This window comes from Sceloporus occidentalis, unplaced genomic scaffold (genome assembly GCF_023333645.1).
Source record: "Sceloporus occidentalis isolate IW3139 unplaced genomic scaffold, rSceOcc1.0.p SCAF_13, whole genome shotgun sequence".
Classification (NCBI taxonomy): domain Eukaryota; kingdom Metazoa; phylum Chordata; class Lepidosauria; order Squamata; family Phrynosomatidae; genus Sceloporus; species Sceloporus occidentalis.
Window position 1 is genome coordinate 15,879,408 of NW_028316993.1, and position 23,706 is coordinate 15,903,113.

The 23,706-nt window shown below is 45.7% G+C and overlaps 1 protein-coding gene across 3 annotated transcripts; it reads right to left on the bottom strand.

Moving 5' to 3' along the window:
- Positions 1 to 2,760: 2,760 nt before the first annotated feature.
- On the bottom strand, positions 2,761 to 23,598 carry LOC149305070 (uncharacterized). 3 transcript variants are annotated; one of them, XM_089478115.1, is made up of 15 exons: positions 23,590 to 23,598; positions 18,466 to 18,617; positions 17,503 to 17,663; positions 16,304 to 16,463; positions 15,228 to 15,398; positions 14,035 to 14,126; positions 12,883 to 13,040; positions 12,301 to 12,404; positions 11,958 to 12,182; positions 11,155 to 11,240; positions 9,883 to 10,019; positions 8,892 to 8,981; positions 5,301 to 5,509; positions 4,050 to 4,256; positions 2,761 to 3,309 (listed from the first exon to the last, which is right to left on the bottom strand). In XM_089478115.1, exons 2-15 carry the CDS (start codon positions 18,610 to 18,612, stop codon positions 3,022 to 3,024), a joined length of 2,235 nt encoding a protein of 744 aa, XP_089334241.1. In that variant the 5' UTR covers positions 18,613 to 18,617; positions 23,590 to 23,598; the 3' UTR covers positions 2,761 to 3,021. The 3 variants fall into 3 exon arrangements, with proteins under 3 accessions (XP_089334241.1, XP_089334240.1, XP_089334242.1); XM_089478114.1 differs by lacking the exon at positions 23,590 to 23,598 and adding an exon at positions 20,444 to 20,807; XM_089478116.1 differs by lacking the exons at positions 18,466 to 18,617; positions 23,590 to 23,598 and having other exon boundaries at positions 17,484 to 17,564.
- Between the last annotated feature and the right edge of the window lie 108 nt (positions 23,599 to 23,706).

Consider the following 23,706-nt stretch of genomic DNA (forward strand, 5'->3'; position numbering starts at 1 on the left):
GGACTGGAGGGCCATTGGAGTCCCTTCCATCTCTAGGACTCTTATCTATTCCTGCATGGCAGAAGGAGGGGGTGGACTGGAGGGCCATTGGAGTCCCTTCCATCTCTAGGACTCTATCTATTCCTGCATGGCAGAAGGAGGGGGTGGACTGGAGGGCCATTGGTGGTCCCTTCCATCTCTAGGACTCTATGTATTCCTGCAAACTAAATGGGCAAATTTAAATAGATTCCCAGGCTGGGCGTCCGGAGTCTGCTGAAGGACCTCCAAGGGAGGAGACCCCCCAAAGTACAAGGGAGGAGACCCCCCCCCCAAAGTCCAAGGCAGGGCTGTGGCTCCTTTTGCAGAAGACAGCCTCCAGAGGAAAATAGGGGGAAATACAACTGAAGGACATGAAAGAATTGCAATAAGAATTGAATGGAAGCATTCTTCTTCTGCAGATGATGATGAGCTGAAATGATAGGAATGTTTTGAAGGCTCTTTCTCCCTCCTTTTGGCAAAAGGAACTTCCACCGGTTTCCAAGCTGGCCATCTGCTGCAGCTCAGCTTGGCGCCGGGGTTACTTACCTGAGGGCCTCCAGGGCCTCGAACCGGCCACCTGCTGGCCAAGAGGCAGCTCAGCTGGGCCGGGAGCCACGCTGGCTCTCCGCGGATGACAGAGCGCCCAGTGCTCTTATCTCCTCTGCTGGCTGCCTGTGACGTCACTTGGAACACACGCTCCAGGCCTTGCTCTCCGCCGCCCTCTGCTGGCTGCACTTCGGCTCTGCACCCTCCTCAGACACCAAAGGAAAACACCAGCAAAGAAACCAAAGAGGACAAACTCAAAGAAAACATCACATTCACAGCAAAACAAAAAGACATGCATTGAAATTCTAAAAGAAGAAATAACTTCAGATCAAAAAGAAAATAAGAAAATTAGAAAGACATCTTAAAAACTCAAAAATCAGATCATCAGGGCTTTCCATCTACAGGACCCTCTATGTGGCAGAAGAAGGGGATGGACTGGATGGCCCTTGGGGGTCCCTTCCATCTACAGGACCCTCTGTATTCCTGCATGGCAAAAGAAGGGGATGGGCTGGATGGCCCTTGGGGGTCCCTTCCATCTACAGGACCCTCTGTATTCCTGCATGGCAAAAGAAGGGGATGGACTGGATGGCCCTTGGGGGTCCCTTCCATCTACAGGACCCTCTGTATTCCTGCATGGCAAAAGAAGGGGATGGACTGGATGGCCCTTGGGGGTCCCTTCCATCTACAGGACCCTCTGTATTCCTGCATGGCAGAAGGAGGGGATGGGCTGGAGGGCCCTTGGGGTTCCCTTCCATCTCTAGGCCTCTATGCATTCCTGCATGGCAAAAGAAGGGGATGGACTGGATGGCCCTTGGGGTTCCCTTCCATCTCTAGGCCTCTATGCATTCCTGCATTTCAAAAGAAGGGGATGGGCTGGAGGGCCCTTGGGGTTCCCTTCCATCTCTAGGACTCTATGCATTCCTGCATGGCAGAAGAAGGGGACGGACTGGATGGCCCTTGGGGGTCCCTTCCATCTCTAGGACTCTATGTATTCCTGCATGGCAGAAGAAGGGGATGGACTGGATGGCCCTTGGAGGTCTCTTCCTTCTCTAGGACTCTATGTATTCCTGCATGGCAGAAGAAGGAGCTGGACTGGATGGCCCTTGGGGGTCCCTTCCATCTCTAGGACTCTATGTATTCCTGCATGGCAGAAGAAGGGGCTGGACTGGATGGCCCTTGGGGGTCCCTTCCATCTCTAGGACTCTATGTATTCCTGCATGGCAGAAGAAGGGGCTGGACTGGATGGCCCTTGGGGGTCTCTTCCATCTCTAGGACTCTATGTATTCCTGCATGGCAGAAGAAGGGGCTGGACTGGATGGCCCTTGGAGGTCTCTTCCTTCTCTAGGACTCTATGTATTCCTGCATGGCAGAAGAAGGGGCTGGACTGGATGGCCCTTGGGGGTCTCTTCCATCTCTAGGACTCTATGTATGAAAGTATTCCAAACATGGGGAAGATGAATTAGAGCACCCAGTTTCTAGGGGGAAATAAATCATTTCATTACTATTTAATAAATGGCTGGTTAATAAATAAGAGTAATAAATTATTGCTCCAATTAACCATCGTATTATTTCTGCTCCAGTGCCTTTAACGGCATTCTTTCCAGCAGAAATGCAGCAACAGGCATAAAAAGATGGGGGTTGCACATCCCTGGCTAGCAAGGCCTTCTGCTCAAGCCTAGGGTGGCCACCCACCATTGTGTCAGGCTGGTGACTGGCAGTCCAGCCCAGTTGGCAAGATTTATATAATGACTGGAAGACCGATCAATAGGCTTTTCTATAGATTGAGCTCCTGCTCCGCTTAGTCTCGGAAGCAGCTGACTTTCCAGGACGCGTGGAGAAATCTATGAGTTAATTATGATACAACCCCAGGACATCATAGGAGGGGCAAGCTGCTCTGTCTCTTCTAAAGGATGAGGGACCCAGCAAGGTCAGCCTTTAGATGTAGGCAGACCATGCGCTGAGTGTATGTAAGCATGTGAGCTGTTGAGCAGTACAGGTAGAGTCTCTGTTATCCAAAATGGTTGGGACCAGAGGCGTTTTACATTCAGGTGTTTAAATATATTATTTTGGAATACCTGTGTTTGCAGATCTAGTGGATACATGTTCACTTTGCAAAAGTGTTCCAGAGGAGAAAGGGAAAAAAGGGAGATTTTTTCAGCAGGATCACTTGAAGAAGAAACGAATGCTATTGTTTATTTTGGGAAACAATCTTTAATTCCCCTAGAAGTCTCTCCCCCATCCTCACCTGTATTCCATTGAAATCAGTTCTAGCCACTGCAGTTGGCAAAGAATGCTGGTAAATTCATACAGATCAGGAGTAATGTCATCCCCAATTCGCAAGGCATCATATGGTATACCCAAGTCTCTCCATTCCAATTACAGTCTTAATGCAAAAACATTCCCCAGCGTAATGAGCCACCTTGTTCGTTTCTCCATGCTCTCCCTGAGTCACAGTGGCTAGCACTGGCTCTTTTTGCGGGTGCTGCCAGAGACTGTGAAATCAGCTTGCAGGATGTTGGAAGGGGCCTGTGTTTCTTGGAAGGGCTGTTGCCCACCAACAAAAAGGGTGAAAGTGCCAGGCTCCAACTGCCACTCTCCAGCCCACACGGCTCTCTGGCTGAAGGACAGCAGGAAGGGCACTTTGACAGCCTGTCCCTTGGGTACTAGGACCCGGTGGAAGCCAACCAGTTGCCAACGAGGGACTGGCACTGTTGCCTTTCCCCAACGGAGGTAGAGCTGCACCACCTGCAGAGACAAAGAGCTATTAGGAAGGGAAAGTATCAAGACTCCCTCTTTTGGGAAGCCACCACTCATCTCCAGTCACATGCTAAGGGCTGGATGGATGAGGGTAGAAGGGGATCAATGCTTCCAGGGCAGATTAAACTCTTGCCTTTCACCAGGAGATGGGTACACACACACACACACACACAGTGGACCCTTGTTATACTCTGGAGTTTGGTTCCAAGGTCCCCCGTGGATAACAAAATCCGTGTATGCTCAAGTCCCATTAAATATAATGACATAGCAAAATGGTGTCCCTTATAAAAAATGGAAAATCAAGGTTTGATATTTAAAATTTATACTTTGTTTGAACATTTTCAAACCGTGTATGCTTGAATCCATGTATAAAAAGTCCATTTATAAGAAGGGCCGACTGTATATACACACACACACACACACACAAGTTAAAGTACAGTACTTACATTGAGCGTGGATAAGTCAACTCAGTTTTTGGGGGTCAATTTTTTTAACTTAAATTTCTAGACTTATACATGAGTATATAGTTATACAGTACATAAAGACTTGTTCCTTTCTTCCTCCTTCTTAAAGATGGAGAGTGCCAATTCTGCTCAGGTCTTCTCTATTTGAGATCTACCAGAGAACATCTGGAATCCTTTGCAATCATCACCCCAGCCCACCTCCTTCCACTCTTTCCTTTCAAAGTCTTGGGAAATGTATGCAAGAAAGCAATCAAACCATCTCACCTCCTCGCCATCTCTGGAACCCACGTTCTCCACCACCACCGAGGTGGTGAGGTTATCGCAAATGGGCAGAACGTTAGCACCCAGTACCAAATCGCTGTACTGAAAGGTGGTAAATGAGAGCCCATAGCCAAAGGGATACAGCGGAGCTTCATCTCCATAGTAGCGGTATGTGCGCCCAGCCATTGTATAGTTCTCCATGGGGGGTACCTGTGGGAATGGGCACAGAAAGATGAAGGAGACGGTAGAAAGTCTGCAGACCCTGGGAGGAAAAATGAAGAGAAGTATGCTGGGATGTGCCTGAGTTCCAGCCAAGAGCAAGTCAAAAAGCATATTTAGCTCCTAAAGAAGACCCAAGGGTTGCTTTTGTGTTGGAGCTGGCACTTTCTCCAGAAACCATCCATGTCATGCTGAGCCATGGATATATCTTCTCTACTGCCATGGCAGGAAGGTGACACATAAAGGCATGCTGGTTGGGGTCAGGATAGACGAAGGGCAACCCTATCACAATTCCAGAAGGTCCTTATGTTTGGGTAAGCTTGGGTAAAATGAAACCAATATCATGGGAAGTGTCCGAGTTTCAGTATTTTTAGCTTGTGCAGAAGGACCCAGTTCATAATGAATGGGGTGCAGTCTAGGATGAATGTTAGACTTTTTAACTGTGATCAATAGCATTTTTCTATTTATATATAGTTATTTAAACTGCCATCTGCTTAAAGGAGACACTTGCTTAGGTCTAGGCTATCGGAAGGATCATATCTCCACATTAGGGGCCTATTTGGATACAAGATAGGGCCTTTTTAGTGTTTGCCCCTAGACCCCGGAACTCGCTTCCCAGGATGCTAGAATGGCCTCTTCCTTGCAGCTCTTCCATTGGAAGGCAAAGACTTTTTGTATTCCAGCAAGCTTTTGAGAACTAAAAGGGGGGGGGGGGGTGTTTAGAAAGAGCTTTTTGTTTGTTTAAAAAGAGCTTTCAAGAGGATGCTACACTGTTTTAACATCACTTTTTAAAACTGCTTTTTATTGTTTTTAACAGTTATATTTTAATTTGTTTTTAAATACTGCTGACAGTTTAATTCCATGTCAGTGTTGAGCTATGTGTTTTAACTACGTTATAGTTTAATTTGTAGGCTGCCTTGAATTCCAGTTCTGAGGTATACAAAAATTAATAGTAATACAAATTTTCCCAGAAAGGATGTAACTTTGCAAGAAGATTAAAAAAAACCCTCCCTGCCACCCCAGATTGGGTCTTACCTGGTGCATACCTGCTGGCCAAGTAGCAGGAAGTCTGCCAGCAGGGTTTGTTCCATCTGCTCCCAGCAACACCTTGGCAATAGCCAGGCCAGTGGCCTGAGCAGGAAAGAAACAGGCTAAAATGGCTCCCACGCCATCATGGGCCTTGGCCCAGCTCACGTCGAGTGGGCCGGCATTAAACAGCAGCAGAATCACTGGACGCCCAGCAGCTGAAATGAGATGCCCAAGACATCTTTAATGATAAACGATCAGGTACCACCACCATGTGCACCAATACTCTGGTAGTAATATGCTCATGAACCCAGTACTTCAGTCTTTCTGTAAGAATTAAGAGCATTGGGCTTGGAGAGAAAACACACTGGGGTCCCTGTTCCAAACCTTCCTTTGTCTAACCTAACCTAACTCCAGTCCATTTCATCTGATGAACTTCACTGTGGGCTGGAATCCATAAAAGCTTATGCTAGAAATATCGTGTTTGCAGTTAGTCTCAAAGGTGCTGCAGTACTCCTGCATATCGTTTAAAAACTGAAACAGATCAACACAAATACAGTCGGCCTGCCTCATAGGTGGGCTTGCCTTCTACGGCTTTGAGCTTACACGGAAGGCAAGCCCTGGCAGAAGTAATGGGGCATGTATCTGTGCCACGTGCATCACACTGCGCTGCAAGAGCACACCCCATTATTTTCAATGGAGCTTGAGCATACGCTCTTTTCCTCACATCCCATGTGTATGGGGAGGGTGGCCTGTATGTCTTTGAATACAGGTTTATCCATTATCTCCACTACCCATGCGAAAAATGTTGGAATTTGGAGCATTTTGAATTTCTGGTTAAGGGGTACGCAACCTGTAAATCAACCTCACAGGTTTACTGTGTTGATATAATGAGGTGAGGAACAAGGTACACCAACCTGAGCATAGGGTGGGATATAAATATAATTAACTATATGGGACATGCATGTAGATATCCTGTTCTGGATGGAGCAGAAGGTCCTGTTGTTCACTAAGGACTGAGGCAACTGAACAGTGGAGATGGCTGGAGTTTTCCTTATAGAGAAGAACCCTCTCTCAATGCTTTTCGGAGGGCCTTTCCCCCAAACAAGGACATTGTATTATTTTTATGGATTTATTTTATATGTATTTTATTATTGATGTATGGGTTTTAATGGACTGTAATCCCCCCTCGATCCATCTGGGAGAGGCAAGAAAATATAAATATATTATTATTATTATTATTATTATTATTATTATTTATTAACCATTTAAAGGACATTTCATCAGCCCATAGGGCTTGACAGCTGCCAGAGGTAGACTGTGTGGAAGCAGAGATGCATGTTGATAGCATTATGGCTCCACATACCTGGATACAGGATATTTATTGGCTGTAGTGAAAAGCTATAGTCAGAGAGGTCTGCATTTGCAGCTACAAGATATGCACCAGGTAAATGGGGCAGAATTCTAGTTCATGAAAATGATATTCTCCACCTCACTTGACTTCCACCTGGTCTGATGTCATCTCTGTGGGTGTACTAGTCCAAAATGTGACTGGGAAGGACAAGTTGCATCTCAGGACTTTTAACACAGGGTTGCATCTTCTTGAGGATTTCTCATGAGACCACAAGAAGGGGAAATGGAAGAACTGAGCCAACACTTTTTCTCTTCTTGCTGCTCCGAACTCTAATGCTGCCAGGAATGCTTCTGAGCAGACACAGAAGAAGACAGATCCTCCTTCCCTTCACGTTCTCTGATTTTCTTTAAACTGAGGCCCTTATCAGATGAGTGTGGAACTGGGGGTCTTGCGCACTGGGTGGTTCGAATTTGCGTTATTTTGCAAAGAACCATCATACCTGGGAGTCCTTCCGCATTGGCAGGATTCAAATTGGCCAATCCGCATTCGCGCGAAGTGCATTCAGTGCAGAATGTTTCGTCACACTGGAGCTCAACATGCGGATTGGCCGATTCGTATCGGCCGCCTCGCACATGCTCAGTGGTGCCCTGCATGGGTTGCGACCTTAAACGCTTCCGGGGTGAAAGGGGAGGTCACGTCATGACAGCCCGGTAAACAGCTGGAGAGCCAGCTCATGCACATTAACAATCGCGATACAACGTGCCCGTTACTGTTCCCTCTGTACATTCCTGCTTGGTTTTAACGTGACCTTTCCTTGCAACAAATTAGCAATGCCCGGTTCTGCGTGTGAGTGTGTGTGTATGTATTCTGGGGGGGGGAGGAGCAGTTCCAGCGGCTGTCAAAGAGGCTGGATGGCCATCTGTCAATGGGGATGCTTTGATTAAGAGTTCCTGCATGGCAGAAGGAGGTTGGACTGGATGGCCTTTCTTGGGGTCGCCGTGATTCCAACGGCTTCCTCCTCCTCCTCCCGGCTTGGGATCCAGCCTGGGCTGCATCCCAGGCAGGGAACAGGCGTGGGGCTGCTAGAATCGCGGCGATCGCCGCCGTTCCAGCGGCCTCCTCCTCCTCCTCCCGGCTTGAGAGGCATCCCTGGCTGCATCCCAGGCAGGGAAGAGGTGCAGGGCCCGCTGGAATCGCGGTTCCAGCAGCCTCCTCCTTCTCCTCCCGGCTTGAGAGGCATCCCTGGCTGCATCCCAGGCAGAGAACAGGCGCGGGGCCGCTAGAATCGCGGTTCCAGCAGCCTCCTCCTCCTCCTCCCAGCTTGGGAGCCAGCCTAGGCTGCCTCTCAAGCCGGGAGAAGAAGGAGGAGGCCGCTGGAATGGCGGCGATCGCCGCGATTCTAGCGGCCCCGCGCCTGTTCCCTGCCTGGGATGCAGCCAGGGATGCCTCTCAAGCCGGGAGGATAAGGAGGAGGCTGCTGGAACGGCAGTGATCGCCGCGATTCTAGCGGCCCCGCGCCTGTTCCCTGCCTGGGATGCAGCCAGGGATGCCTCTGAAGCCGGGAGGGGGAGGAGGAGGCTGCTGGAACCGCCCCCCCCCCCCCGCTTCCCTGGAACCGGCAAGAGGAAAGACCCACCGGAAGTAAAAATTGGAATCTGGGGGTCTTGCGACGGAGTTCAGGACTGGGCATTCATACCAGACCCATTCGCACTGAGATTGAACAGAGCCCCAATCCGGATATCCGCCAATCCCCTTACTCAGCGCACTGGCCAACACGCTCCAAAAAGAGGAGACAGTACGCATTCAGTTCGGCAGCTCGCGCATTCACGTGAGTGCGGATTGGGCCATTCGAATGCAGGTATGATGGTTCTTTGCGAAATAACGCGAATTCGAACCACCCAGTGCGCAAGACCCCCAGTTCCACACTCATCTGATAAGGGCCTGAAACCATGGTTTTGGGATGGAATTTATTGGAGGAAGAGAAGCCCTTGCTTCCAGCCTCTTGCTGGCGAGTGAAATTGTCCATACCTGGCCAGAGCTTTGTAGCCAACCTACAGCTATGGGATCCTCATTTGCAAGGCTTCTTAACATCGCCACTGCCCATCAGCTCCAGGTGTTATGTAGCAAAGCATGGTGGGTTATCAGTCATGGAAAGTTTGGAGGCTACCCTTCTTTAAGCTACATCTTTGCCACTGGAAGCTCCCAAAATGCTTCCTTGGGAGAAATAAACCACTATTGAAACTCACCCCAGGCCACAGTATCTTGCAGAAGCTCCAGCTGGTGTCCAGGCAAAGCCAGGTCTGTCCGGTCCAGACCTTCAGACTCAACATAAACTCCTGAGGAAAAGGGGGGGGGGGATGAAGAAATTGAGTTATCAAGAGCCCTTCTGCTCCCTTTTAGCCTCAGTCTTTGTGCTTTGCACACCAGAAAAGCTGCTCTTACAGCAAATCTCCTTTCCAAACAACCGAAGGACAATGACTCAGAAGGAAACACCACAAAAAATGTTGGAAAGGTGGTTGGCATTATTGCTAGGAAGCCAGGCTCCATCAATGGAAGAGTTCAAGGCTCAAACATTTTTGGCAACTTTCGGGAGCCGAAAACAGTTTTATGATAGATCATGAATGATTGGAAAATAATACTCAGTGAAGCATTCTCTCTACATCCCATTTGCTATTAGGGCAACAGGGCTTTAGGTGGTATAGAGGTTTCCTGCATGCCTCTGTCCTATCCATAATGTTTCTCTAAACCTTTCCCCATTTTCTCAGTCACTAGTTGTAATGCATGGTCATTGATGTGTCCCTATATCTTAAGCAACCATACCATGTGACCATACATATTTTCAGGCTGCATAAAGGTTCATCTTAATCTTCCTCCCCCTTCAAGACAGTGTTATTCTGCCAAGCTCCTTCTCTTCTTGACACCTTCCTTTATTTAGGCTGCATCTGAACTGCAGAATGGATGCAGTTTGACACCACTTTAACTGTCATGGCTCCATGCTATGGACTTCTCTGATTTGTAGTTTGTTGTGGCATTTCTAAGTGTGGTTTACACAGGAAGAATAATTTTAAAGATACAGTGTTATCCATTACTTCCAAGCATCGTGTTGCAAGAGGTAATTTTCTCACATCATTCTGCTGAATGACCATGGGAGAGTTACCTTAGGAAGAAAGAGTTATGCTGTTTTCATTCCGGCTTTCTTTGCTCATCACCCCTTTCTTTGCTACACATGCGCTTTACCTGTACCCAGGCAGACAACCACAATGTCTGCTGCTTGTACCGCTGCCTTCACTTCAGCAGGGGAATATTGGTCACAAGTGGGATAGCGACACCCAGCTGCAAATGTGACATTCGCCGAGATTGTTGTCAGGCCTCTCCTGCACCAGACAGAGATAAGAAGGACTCATGATAGTCAGAAATATGTGCATTTGCTACCAAAGATGTCTAGATTTGGCCAACAGAACCTGTGAGCTGCTAAATGGAACTAAACACATATTGTGCACTGCTGGGGACTTCGAACACCCCGTTCCATTTTACATATCCATAGACCAATGCATATTTATAGTCCTGGGTAAGCAAGAAGAGATTTATAGAGACTCCACCAGGATCTTCCATGTGGCTTTGAGTTGCCTTGGGGCAGTAGATGCAGAATTTTGTAGCAAGTAAATCCAAAACCCATGGTCACAATTCATTGAGGAGCTTAGTATATATTGCTTGTTTTAAACAGAATTTTCTTCCAAAAGCTACAATTCAAGGATTGCGTTGGAGTTTGTTTGCTTTTTAAAGCAAAGACTTGCAGGGATTTCCCCTTCCAAAACATTTTTTTTTTTTTAGTTTTGGTCTCCGACATTCTCTCTGCTATTACATACAAACCAACAAAAAGGAACTGAAGAATGTACCTCCCAGTTCATCTAACAACTTACAAAATGCACGGCTGAATTCCATGCAACCGTTTGCAAGGTATGCAAAAGTCCAACAATCTTTAAACACCTTGCTATCTTTAAGACTACAGATACAAGACTGCAGATGAAAATAAAACCTGTGGATGGATGGGGAAACCCAGAGTCTGGGTTAGTCAAGAGGTTCTTTTTATATTTTAGATTCTAAAAGGCAATGCGGCAGTTATACCGCTGGTGGATCAAAGCAAATCTGTTCTTGGAAGAATCTGGATGAGATGTGAGACTACTTGAGAGCTGTAGGCCAGAAGCCATTTGGAACTTTGTAAAGGAAGAGGTTTACTGTACAGTAAATAATTCCTAACAGTTTACTAACTGCATAGTCAGTGTGGTGTAATGGTTTTGATCATTCTCAAAAGCAGAGTTCAAACCCCTGCTTGGCCCTCCTACATATCCCACCCACTTCTACTGGTCAGGATGACTGCCAGAGTTGAATTCGAGAGTTAAAATGAAGGTATCACCAGTCCAATATTGCAGGTAACCGTTAGTAAGGTTGGGCTGTCTGGGATGGAGAAGGGATGCAGAAAGAAGAGGCAGAATATCCTTTGCATCTTACCTGGGTGAATAGATGTATTGGGGATCTGCAAGTGGAGCATAATCTCCAAAGAGAAGTGTAGGATTGTCTGCAAAAGGCCCAACCACCTGTTAAGAAGAAACATGGAGACATCACAAGAGGACTGGGTCTCATGTAAAGGCTGAGGTCTTCTGTGAATGGAGAGGTCTGTTATATCTCAATAATCTGCTGCAATACATTTTTAGATAGGACTGGACTGCTCTTGATAATGGTCTCAAAAATATAGCTGGGAATATACCTGTTCCATTGTTATAAGGAGCATCCAACCATGTTAAGAGCAGCCCTTATAGGTTAGCTCAGAGGACCATCTAACTCTGTATCCTGCTGCTAGCAGTGCCTAGAAAATACCCTTAAGAAAATCACACACAATGGCAACATGCTTCTTCCATTGCTCATCTCCTGTCTGATACTCAACAGACATGCTACTCCTAAACCTACAGGATCCATATAAGCATGGCAAGTAGTAGTTCTTAAAAGATTAATTTCCCCTGAACTGCAACTGGGTCCCATCTCCAAGATATCTCATTATGTATGGGGAAATGTTCCAAAATCCGAGAGAAAATCCAAAATTCAAAACCCTTCTGGTCCCAAGCATTTAGAATATGGGAGACTGTATGTATTTGTGTGTGTGTGTGTGTGCTCCCACACATACCAATAGCTCAACCACTGGCCACATGAACACACTTCATTTAAAACATTACACATGGTGACATCTTTGACAAATTCAAAGAGAACCTATCAGGAATGAGCACATGAGTGAAGCGACCGCATGGGAAACCACTTACCGCAAACGCCTTATTTGATGCATCATGGGCCTTAAGAGGCAGGGTTCCTTCTTGGTTTTTTAGTAGGACAAAAGACTGAATAGCAGCATGGAGGGCCAGTTGGCGATGAGCTTCACTCTCCACATCCTCGGGTCCCAGAGCATTGTAGGGGTTCATGGCTGGTGGGTCAAACTCACCCAGACGCATGCGGGTGCGGAACAGCGGGCGGACACGGGCCTTAACCATCTGCAGGAGGTAGAGAGACCAAGCGCAGAGTCAACTGGTGTAGCAGCCATGAGATATGGGAACTGAAGTGGAAGAGCTCCCACATTTCTTCAGAGGGCTGGGCTCTAGGACCACTTACCTCCAAGGAGATGTTGCCTTTGGCAACAGCCTCACTTATGTGGGTGAAAACATTCTTTTTCATCCAATATGCCAGTTCCAGGTTGCATCCAGCATTCACAGAAGCTGCATTAAATTGGGGTAATGAAAACAAGAGGTTACCACTTCACTCAGTGATAGTTTAGTCCATGAGGCATAATCTTGTAATCTATTTAGGAATAGCCATATCTTGGTGATAGAGTTTGCTTGAATTAGGTTGGGAAGGTTCCACCAGGACAATTCCCAGCATCTTGAAGCAGGGTTGGAAAAGATGCTACCGAAACCTGTGACAAAACAGTGCCAGTAGTAAGCCTACCAAGAAGAGTAGCCAGAACCCACCATATGTTATGTTTTAGACTACAGCTCCCAAAACTTTAACAAATTAATATACAGTTTAATAAAAGAAGCTGGTCTGAAGGGAAGAGAAATAAGCAAACATGGTCTGAATGGGCAACAGGGCTACCTTGAGGGACATTCATCTGGGATCTGAATCAATGATCCAGTGGTTTACAGATAATCCCAAGGACACAGCTGAGAACTACAATCTCTGCTCTGCATTACTCACCTATGGCGGTCTCCAGGAAGCTGTGGGTGAAGTGGTGCCCCACCATGATCAACTCTATAGCTCCCTCATCGCTCACCACATAGCCCTGGAAACCCCATTCTCCACGCAAGACATCTGTCAGCAACTTTGTGTTAGCACAAGCAGGGACCCCATTAATCCTGTCAAGAATGAAAGAGGATGCCTAAAAGTACTACATCCAGCTGGTATCTTCTGGTTCCCAGCTGTGAACACCAACGACTTTATTTAGCGGGGTAGAATTCAGATACATAGCAGTTTGCAAAGGGATCTTGTAGCACTGTTGAGACTAACTATGTGAAAGAAGTTGAAGCATAATCTTTCATAGACTTGGTCTACCTTCCTCAGATGCACAGAATCAACACTGAGGAAGTAGACCAAATCTGCGACGGCTCATGCTACAACTTCTTTTGCAGTTAATTTCAAAGGTGCTACAAGATCCCTTTGCATAGCTTTATTCATCATTCATGTAGTCCATTTTAGGTGCTTAAGGTGCACTATTCTCAGTGTTGTTGCTATTGTTGTATGCCTTTAGGTTGTTTCTGACTTATGGCAATTGTAGTGTGAATGCATCACAGGGGTTTCTTGGCATGATTTGGGTAGAGTTCACCACTGGCTTCCTCTAGGGCTAACAAAGTGACCTGACCAAGGCCACCCAATGGGTTTCTATGAGCTAGCAGCGATTCAAACAATTAATCTGTTTCAAACTATGACTGTATTCTGTTACTGTAAAATACAGTACAACCTGTGTATCTGAGGAACTAGTACCCATGGTTTTACTGTGCCTGAAAAAATATGGTCTCTCTAGACATTTGAAAGTCCTCCAGCATGACTCTATGGTTAATTTCCAGCACAAGCTGACCATACAGTCACACTGAAGGATCTCCAGATGCCTAGACAGAATACCTCTGTAAACATCTGGAGGTCCTCCAGTGAGACTCTATGATCAATCTACATCGAAATATAGGGTTTGCTATTAACTGTGGCTTTCACTATCCACATTAAATCTGGGAGTGTCCCCATGGATACAGGAGTCATACCATACACACCACAAATCAGTCCTGAAACCTGAAACAGTTTTCTTGCCTACTAAGGACCCAGCACCATCCCAATGTCAAAGAGCATGGACACACATACCTGTTATAGCTGCACATGAAGCTGAAGGTTCCTGCTTGCACACAGGCCTCAAACTGTGGCAAGAAAGTCATGCGCCAGTCACGTTCCTCCACCTGGAATACAGCACAGACATCATTCCTTTCTGAGGTATTGCCACCCCACCTGAACACTGCTGGCAAAACTGCAGACACCAAGACATGCGGAAATTTGTACCACAGGGGTGTACAAAACCGATCCCAGTTTCTACTTTTATTTCAATTGTAACTTTCATTTTTTTTTAATGTTAAGTGTTTAAAATTTAACTTTATTTTTTTAAAATTTTAAATGTGACAGAATTACAAATGTCATGATATATGAAAGAGACAAGATAGTGTAGTGGTTAGAGCACTGTATTAGGACTAATGAGATTCAGATTCATATCTCCTGTTAGTTATGATGTCCATGGAATGACTGTGGAGCAGCTACCATCTCTCAGCCTTATTTCATTGGATCTTTATGAGACGGAGAGCTAGACAAGAAAACCTGAAGGAAAATGGATGGGATAAACATGCAATAAATAGAATAACAGAATTGTAAGAGACCACATGAGCCATCCAGTACAACTCCATTCTGCCATGCAGGAATACACAATCAAAACACTCCCAATAGATAGCCATCCAGCCTCTGTTTAAAAACCTCCAAAGACAGAGACTCTACCACACTTCAAGACTGTGTATTCAACTACTGAATAGGTCTTACTGTCAAAAAGTTCTTCCTAATGTTTAGATAGAATCTCTTTTCCAGTACCTCAAATCCACTGCTCCCTGTCCTAGTCTCTGGAGCAGCAGAAAGCAAGCTGGGTCCACCCTCAATATGACATTACTTCAAATATTTTAATATGGTTATCATGTCACCTCTTAACCTTCTCTTCCCCAAGCTAAACATAAATATTGCACTTACAGTGTACACACATCAACCGCGGACTTGCCATCTGCAGATTTGAGCTTTCATGGATGGCAAACTCCAGCTTTTTAAATGGGTGTGCATGCATCTATTGAAAACAATGGGATTTGAGCATCTGCATTTTTTGTTATCTGTGAGGAAGGGGTCCGAACGCATTCCCCACAGATAGCAAGGGACTACTGTATTGGTCCAATGCACCTTGGACATCAAGGGCTGGAAGAAAGTAGGATTATCCAGCCTACTCCATTCCCCCATCTACAATTCATACTAACCTTGGCATCAAAGGACAACCGGGACGTGGGGACATTCTCCGGGCCACCATGGACGTCAAAGTGCTTGCAACCAGCACTAGCCTTGACATAGCGGGGATGGTCACCCTGAAGCCCCTTCACAAACGCCACACCCAGCTCAGCTGTTAGGAAGGGGTCCTCCCCATAAGTTTCCTACAGGAGAAATGGACAGACAGGTATATGAATCCTTCCCATTTCTCCAGTGCCACATCTGTTCTCTCAGCAACACTCTGGCCTCCTCCATCTCATGCGTCACTGTCAGAAAGCCACACAGCCCTGGAGAATGATTTAGATTTGAGCTGCTTTGCACATTCTTAGGATCGCTCAGCACTCTCCATTGTCAAACAATGGCATTTGATGCCATGACATGTCCTATGGCTTGGACAGCTATAAAAGGGACTCAACAAATTTATGCACAATGGGCCTAACAGATATATATTCTCTCCAGCACCAGAGGTAATGTGGATTTGTTATCCACAATAAGGAGGACTGTCTTGGAGGGTGGAGTTCCAAGTTTTCATTACATTTTCTCCATTAGGGAGAAAATTCCAACTTCTTGGAACAAACACCTAAGGATTTGGGAGCCGAACCGCAATCTTTATGAGGAGATCTGGAATATCAGAAATCCTGAATTTGAAGAAGGCAAAAATAAAAAATAAAATAAAATAAAAAGTCATACAATACACAATTCTTTCACAAAATGGAAATTTTTATCAATTCAGTTGTGACTCGGATTTGGTTAAGTGCAGATGCTGACGCTCTAGTGCAATTTCTTTTAGTGCTTTTGAATAGATTTTTGTGTTTCCTATCAGTGAATTAAAGTGTTTTGAAAGTTTGTGAGAAGACTTTAACAGACCTTACTCTTTGCAAGATCAGTCACATATTACGACACAAAAAGCAAGCTGTGCAAAAACTGTACGTGATGGAGCAACGATGAGGACATTTTTGGATTTAAAATGCCAAATACCAAAGCATTTATGAACCTTTTTAATTTTAAGTTTTATCCCCAGCCCCTCTACCCTAACCACCACCATTACCTTTAGTCAAATGGTCAATACCTGGTTCCTACCCCATAGAGGGTGCCTCATGATGTTTAACACAGGACTGAAGCAGCTCAGGCCTGTGTGATCGAAGTAGTAACCACGGGAAACAAAGTAGTTGTGGTTGGCACGCACCTCTGTGGCTGTGGCATTGGCAATGCTATAGATGAGTTGAGGGCTGTAGGGAGAGGAACGGGCAGCAAGAGAAAGGGGAAAATGACCTTTTATTCTAGCAGCAGGAGTGGATGGTTACTTTTTCTTATAAGAGTCAAGGGTTAATATTTACACTGACCCATGGCTAAGTCAACCCATGTTTTACTGAGTCGATTTTTTGACTGAAATATCTAGATTTATACATGTACCTATCACCTGGCAATGGTATGGCAACTGTCATGCCCTGCTTCCAGAACATGAAAATGGACTCTGACCCAGAGACTGAAGCAGTGGACATATTTGGACCTGCTGCTGAACCAGAGCAGGAGTAGGTTCAAAGGCCACAAGTTTCAGACACAGACCACATGCAGTACCAGCTCTGGCAGAGAGTCCTCTTCATTCAGATACAGAAGACAATTGACTCATACTTACCTTCACTAAGCAGAGACAACAAAAGGAAGGCTTGAGGAAATCCCTGAGGATTTATAGGAAGCAGCAATTAATTAAATAGCAGCTACGTTGATCTATAAATCTGCATCCCTGCCCTCCATGAGTTGTCAGAGATTATCTGACCTACCTAGCTCCCTGTCATGTTGATGCACTCTGTGCTTGTCCTGGACTGTATTGCTGACTCTGGGTACAGTTTAATTGCTTTGGATATTGCTGAACTCTCTTGTTGGAGGTGAAGCTTGGGTTTGAACTTTGTTTGGGACTTAAGGCTTTTGCCTGCTAAGTTAAGTAAGTGCTGAACTGTAAGCTGCTCTGTTTTGTGCTTGCTCATTCGCTGGTGCTGCATCATTGCTATCACTTGTGTAGCACCAAGCCTTTGGCTGGTTGCCTGGGCTGCGTTTGCCCAGAGACCAGGGCAGGCATCAGCACTGGTGGCCTCAAACAGGATGCTGGGTTCTCTGGAAGCCTGTGGGATGTTGGACACCAGGATCAGCCCTAAACAGTTCACTAGCAGAATACAGAATCAAGGGAAAGCAAGGGAACCAAGAAAGAAGCAGGCAAGAGGTTAGTTAGCCTTGGGATGTTTGAGCCTCACCTTTCAGGAACAGTCATACCTGAAGGAGGCGGCCAAGCCTAGGGCTTGAGGGAAGGCAGTTGCCCACGCTGGGGCCTCCACATCTCCCCGAAGGCACTCCGTATTCCAGTTATATGGGCCAATGCCCAACCGCTTAATGGGTGGTGCTGGGCCATTGGGACCTGCGCCCCCTCTTGCCATCTGTGGGCAAAGATAGCAGAGGTTCAGGCAGTACTCTTAGCTTTGCAAATTTTCAATGAGTCCCAAAGAGCTGCAACCTTTCCACCAGTTTTCACAAGCAATTCTCTCCCACTCCCTCCAACCACTAAAACATGCAGCCACCAAGAGGCATAGTTTACAGGTGCAAGCCCACTCTTTTTTGACTGTGAACACCTCATTTAACGCAAGAGGATGCCCTTAACCATGCCCAAGTTTGTTGTAACATGTGCTGAAACCAAAGAGGCCTTCACACAACCCATGCACGTCCTATCCTTTGTTGTAATAGTCTAGCAACAACTATTAGCCAAGTTTAAAGTGATTCCACTGCAGAAATAAAGCAGTTTGACACCACTTTAAGTTCTGCAGCTCAATTCTATGGAACTCTGGGGCTTGTAGTTTAGTGGGGCACCAGAGAGCTCTGACAGGGAAGGCTAACTATATCACCAAACTACAAATCCCACAATTCTATTAAGCATTGAGTCATGGCAAGTAAAGTGGTGTCAGACTGTTTTATTTCTGCAGTATGGCAGCAGGCTCCGAGGCAATTTTCCAATGAATGCCAGTTTGGGAGCAGGGAGGTCACAACTAGGAATGGCTACTGTCACCAAGTCATGGTTGGAAACTTCTTATGTGCCTCTAGTTGTCTTTATGCAAGGTTCTAGATGACAAAGACCTTCAGTTTGAATTAGCCAAGTTTTTGTAATGCTTTAATAGTGATCTTTTGATGCCCTTTGTCGACTCTTCCAACTCCTGCAACCATCACAGATCGAAGTCTTTCTCATACCTGCAGCACCATCTCATCTAGGGTCAGCCTGTTGACAAGGTCATCCAGCCGCTCTTCCCAAGGTAAGGTGGGATCTCTGAAAGGAAGGTCCTGGCCCCTGTTCAGGTGGGCCAACAGCAGCACAGCGATGACACGAAACATAGCCATCACTTCTGGAGTAGCAAAAAACAGAAATATGACAGTTTAATTGTTCAGCCAAAGATCCACATCCCAGCCTCCCCAACACCAATCCTTCCTTCTTGGAATACCGTTTTGATTCAAGACACAAAGACCAAAGCGATCCATCCCAAAGGAGGCTTATAACACAAACGTCTGACTACTCCTTTCACTCAATCCATTCCTAAGTTCTGTTTACAGTATTCACATTCACCTTCAAGTCATTTCCAATTTACGGCAACCCTATCAAGGTTTTTTTGGCAAGATTTGTTTAAAGGAGAGTTGTCTTGCTCTCTCTTGAGGCTGAGAGAGTAGGACTTTGCCAAAGTCCCCCGGTGGTTTCCATAGCCGAACAGAGATTCAAACCCTGATCTCCAGAGTCACAGTCCAACGCTCAAACCATTACAGCAAGCTGGCTCTTTTATTCAGAGTATATGACATATTTTTCCACAGCCAGAAGACAATCTAGAATATGCCCAGATGTTTTGTATTCTAAAATACACAAACATGCAAGGAGAGGAGTGCACAAGCCCTGTGCCACATCCATCGTAGTCTCACTGTCTAAAGAGCAATTTTGGGAAGAGGTGAGTCTCTCCTGTTCATGGAGGTTCTCTCATATGATCAGGAACCCTTAAAACCAACTTTCCAAATTGCATGGTGAGCCTCCAAGTGAGCTCTCTTCTTCCAACTATTCTTTCACACACGACTGGATGACTTTGGCACATTAACTGGCCATTCTTAGGACAGTCCTCACATGTGGGCCTAAAGTTATCTCACTGGAGTAATAAGAGGATAAAGGTGGAGTATCACTGTGATATGGTGAAAGCAGTTCCACAGAAGCATCATTGGTACAACCTTCTTGTGTGTGCTCCTTTAAGTTGACTTATGACGACCCCATGGATTTCATGGGGTTTTCTTAGGTTTTGCCCCTTCCTTTCTCTGAAATATAGCCTACAGCATCTGGTGTTCATTGATATTAACTGACCCTACTTACAGTAGTTTCCAAGATCAGATGGGATCTGGTGCCTTTAGGGTACCACCCCTATTACTCAGTCCGCACGTTCCTAAGTTTTCTATTTGTGCAATCCAGCATAAATTCTAGTCACAAGTTTTACATTCTGGAACAAACAAACATGCAAGGAGTGGCGTGCATGAGCCTCATCCAATCTCTGTGCATGGAGGCTCTCGTATGATCAGGATTCAGGAATATTTAAAGGTACGGTTGTGAATTGCACAGCGAGCCTCCAGGCAAAGAGGAGTCTCTCCTTTTCAGGCCATTGCTCTCCATATCTCACTGGGTAACCCTGATGCACTGGCTGGGTGATCTTAGGCCAATCCTCATCTCCTCCTAAAACATTCTGCTTCGGGGGATGAGAGAATAAAAGACCATTTTCAAGGTGTGTTGAACACCTGTTTAATGTTACAACATTAAAACTTTCTAAATACTGTACAATACAAGTGCATAAATACAGATCCAGTGCATCAGATCCAGTGCAGATGAAAAGTGCATTTTGACACCTCTTGAACTGCCATGACTCCATCCTACAGACTCTTGAGGTTTGTAGTTTTGCAAGGCCCCAGCACTTTTGGGCAGAGAGGGCTAAAGACCCTGTAAAACTCCAAATGCCAGGATTCCAGTGGAGCTACAGCACTTGAAGTGGTGCCAAGCTGCATCATTTCTACAGTGTAGATGCACCCAGGGACTGTCTGTGAACAAATCTGGCCTCAAGGCACATAACCACAACAGCAACACCAAGCCCCACTGAACCCATGTGGAGACCCTCTTCTTGAGTCAAGGCTGTCCTGCCACCTTTACCCTTACCTTTCCCCTTCTGGGCTCCAAGATCTTTCCTGTCCTGGGGCTGCCTTGGCACAGCATTTGCACCTGAAGACTCTCTCTGCCTGACAGGGTCACACAACCTGCCAAACAAGACAGGAGAATCCCAGCTGCACCCACAGCCCACACAGCCCAGTGGCTTGTGTAGGGCTGCGCAGCATTGCACCACAAAGGGCTGCACTTATCCAGCTCCTGAAGGCTTTCCAAACCTTATGCCCCTCTTGGATCTGGCCCTCCCATTTCTTGATCTCAGCAGCACACAGGAGCAAAGGCAATACAGGCTCTGCTGATTCGTTGAAAAGGCTGCAGAGTTTTCTTCCGAAGCATTCGCAGGCTGCAAGGCGAAACAGCTGACTTGAGTTTTCTCTTCTCTATTTGCAAGGCTCAGTCCCAGCAATTCCTCCAACCTGCTATTCCCGGACTGAACACGAGAGGGCATACGATCCAGAAAACGTGCAGGGATACCTGTGTTGGCCATTTAGCAAATCCAAACAAAAACCCACCAAACAGTGGCGCGGTACAGACTGTCAAAAAATGGGGGCCTGCCGGGAAAACTGCAGCCGCCAAACCGCATGGCTTCCCGCCGGCGGAAAAAGAACCGTGAAAAACGGGTTCTTTTTACACTGTGGCGGCATCACAAGTGTACCACTGTCGCATTCATTATGTAAGCGCCGTGCGGTGCTGTGCAGACGCCGCGCGGCGCTTACGTAACAATGGCAGCGCCATGTATACAGGGTTCCACCATTGTTACGCCCTTGTCACGTGCTAGGGTTGAGGGGCTTGTGGGCGCGCCACCCCGAGGCAGCCCTAGCACATGATGAGGGCGTCACGAGTGGCCCGTCTGTTCCAGGCCAGTGATACCTTTTCCCAGCAGACAATGGGCTCATTTCCACGTACACTTTAAACTGATTTCTGATTCGCCTTCGCTCCGTCTTGGTAATCGATTCCAAAAGGTCCGTCGTTCCCACTATGAAAGTGGATCTTTTCATTATACCTTTGTAATCGCTTCTTTTTTGGCACGATTGATGTCCCCACTAGTTTGCCATTAGAACCATTAAGGCTCTAAACTTAAGGGACAGGGGTATGCTAGGGCTTCCTAAGTAAAATGCAATGCCTTGTCTGGAGACAAATCAGGAGATCTTTTATGAAAGGGGCTAATGCTGTAGTGGTTTGCGTGTCTGACTAGGATTCGTGAAGATTCAGGTTTGAATCTCTGCTTAGCTCTATAAACCCACTGGATGAACTTGATCAAGTCACACTCTCTCAGCCTCAGAGGAAAGTAATGGCAAAATCTCCTCTGAATAAATCTTGCCAAGAAAACCCTAGGATTTCCCATAAGTCAGTGTTGGCTTGAAGACACATAAGAATAGTAAATGGGTGTTAGAGCAGAACCTGTTGAGGTTCTACAGAAGCAACCGTGTGGGAAATCTTGTATCTTCAGGAAATGCACACCATGCAAACTGGCCATGGAAGTTTAGCGTCCCATCATAAACACTTTATAAGGATCTACTGGTTGCCAGACAAAGATTAAAGGCACCTTGAACCTAATGGCTTTTTATTGGTTTCCACTATAGATTCCATCACCCTCTTTGGTGGCTTTAATACATATTCTGGCCTCATCCTCAGGGTCAATTTAAAGCACACACATTGAAACAGAATAGGAAATGTGTTGGAAGGAAATACCAGCTGAAACACGATTCCAGGCATACATTCCACAGCATGGTGATAATGCATCTTTGGACTAAGTTGTTATAAAAGCAATTTCTCTCTCTCTCAAAGTTGTTGGCTCTTATCTTGGGCACCATCCAAGCACATATAGCAATGCCTATAGATTTACTGCCTCCTATCCTCCTCCAAATGATAAAATTGGCAACGAAATCAGCATTTATGGTTGGAAAAATACAACTTCATTTGTCTTCACAGAGGACAAACACATGGTCGTCTCCATTTGCAACATGGAGAGCCATGAGAAATAGGAAGAAAGAATGGGAAGGTCTTATAGCTAAAGGTACAACAACTTAGTACATGTTCTGATGCAGGCAATGAATCTGAGGTTTCGTTTTCTTTTCCATTTCTGGAATTTTTATTCTATTTCAGACTGAAAGAAGTTGCTAGGTGAGGAATTTATTGAAAGGCAGAGCCACAAAGCCACTTTGTTCTTTATTTGTGGTCAGCAAAGGGGAAAAAAGTATGAGAAAACATATTTTTGTGTACATGCGTTTTGTAAAATTGGAATTGAAAAACTATTGACAGCTTTACTTTTGCATCCAGAGACAGTTGCTGCATAGAATGATTTCTGTTTTTTGACAGTGCTGCGGTCCCTATCTTGTCAAATAAGTGTGGGGCTACTGTAAAGGTCTAATAATGCCATTCTTTGGGTTGGCACCCCAAGTCATCATGCTGCCAGCGTCGCTCCTACCAGTGGCAGAATAGATTCGCCAGTGGTCCAGTGGCTGGTAGCCCAATGGCTATTGCTAAAGAAGGAGACTTCCATTCTTTCCTCTTCCTCTTTCCCCTTATCTGTTGTGAAGAATGCAGCTAAACTGAGAGGGAACAAGGGAATGGCTCAGACAATGTAGTTGAACAATCTTGGCACTCTGACCCTGTGAGCCACGGCTCCATTACCCCAGCGGTCCAAACCATGATTTGGGTATCTTTTCTCTACCAAACGTTTTCATTTTTGGATGTTCCCATAATTTGTCAGGATTTGTGAACAACCGCAAAAACAAATTTTAGAACACTTAGACTAAATATGCAGAAGAATTATAGTCCTCTCTCCGTGTCTATAGATTTTTTTATCCATGGATTCAAGCATCCACGATTTGACAAATATTTTATAAACGTATACATTCCAAAAAGCAAACCTTCTCTTTGCTTCATTTTACTATGCCATTGTACTTCATGGGACTTGAGCAGCCATGGTATCCACAGGGGTCCTGGAACCAAGCCACAGCAGATACCAAAGGCCCATTATAGTAGCATGAGCTTTCATAGACTTAAATCTATATAAGCTTATGCTACAACTTTTCACACAGTCTGCAAGTTCCTTTTGCATACTGTTATTCCAGACTAACATGGCTATGTTTCTAAATTTTAGATTATCACTATAATGTTGTGAACAGATGACTGACCAAACCGAGGCTGACATCATTTAGTGGATAAATCAACTTCTGCTTCTATTTCTCAAACAATATCATTTCACAACATGCTCTGGAAGTGAAGGCCATAATTCTTCTAGGAATATGGAG

Bases quoted from the DNA above. Each gene is read 5' to 3' on its own strand.
- LOC149305070 (XM_089478115.1), bottom strand. From the start codon at position 18,612: ATGGCTATGTTTCGTGTCATCGCTGTGCTGCTGTTGGCCCACCTGAAC. The intron at 12,405-12,882 runs GTGAGTAATGCA...AATTTAATGCAG, and splicing joins CTTCCTGGAGACCGCCATAG to CTTCTGTGAATGCTGGATGC. The intron at 5,510-8,891 runs GTGAGTTTCAAT...ATCTCATTTCAG, and splicing joins GCAAGATACTGTGGCCTGGG to CTGCTGGGCGTCCAGTGATT.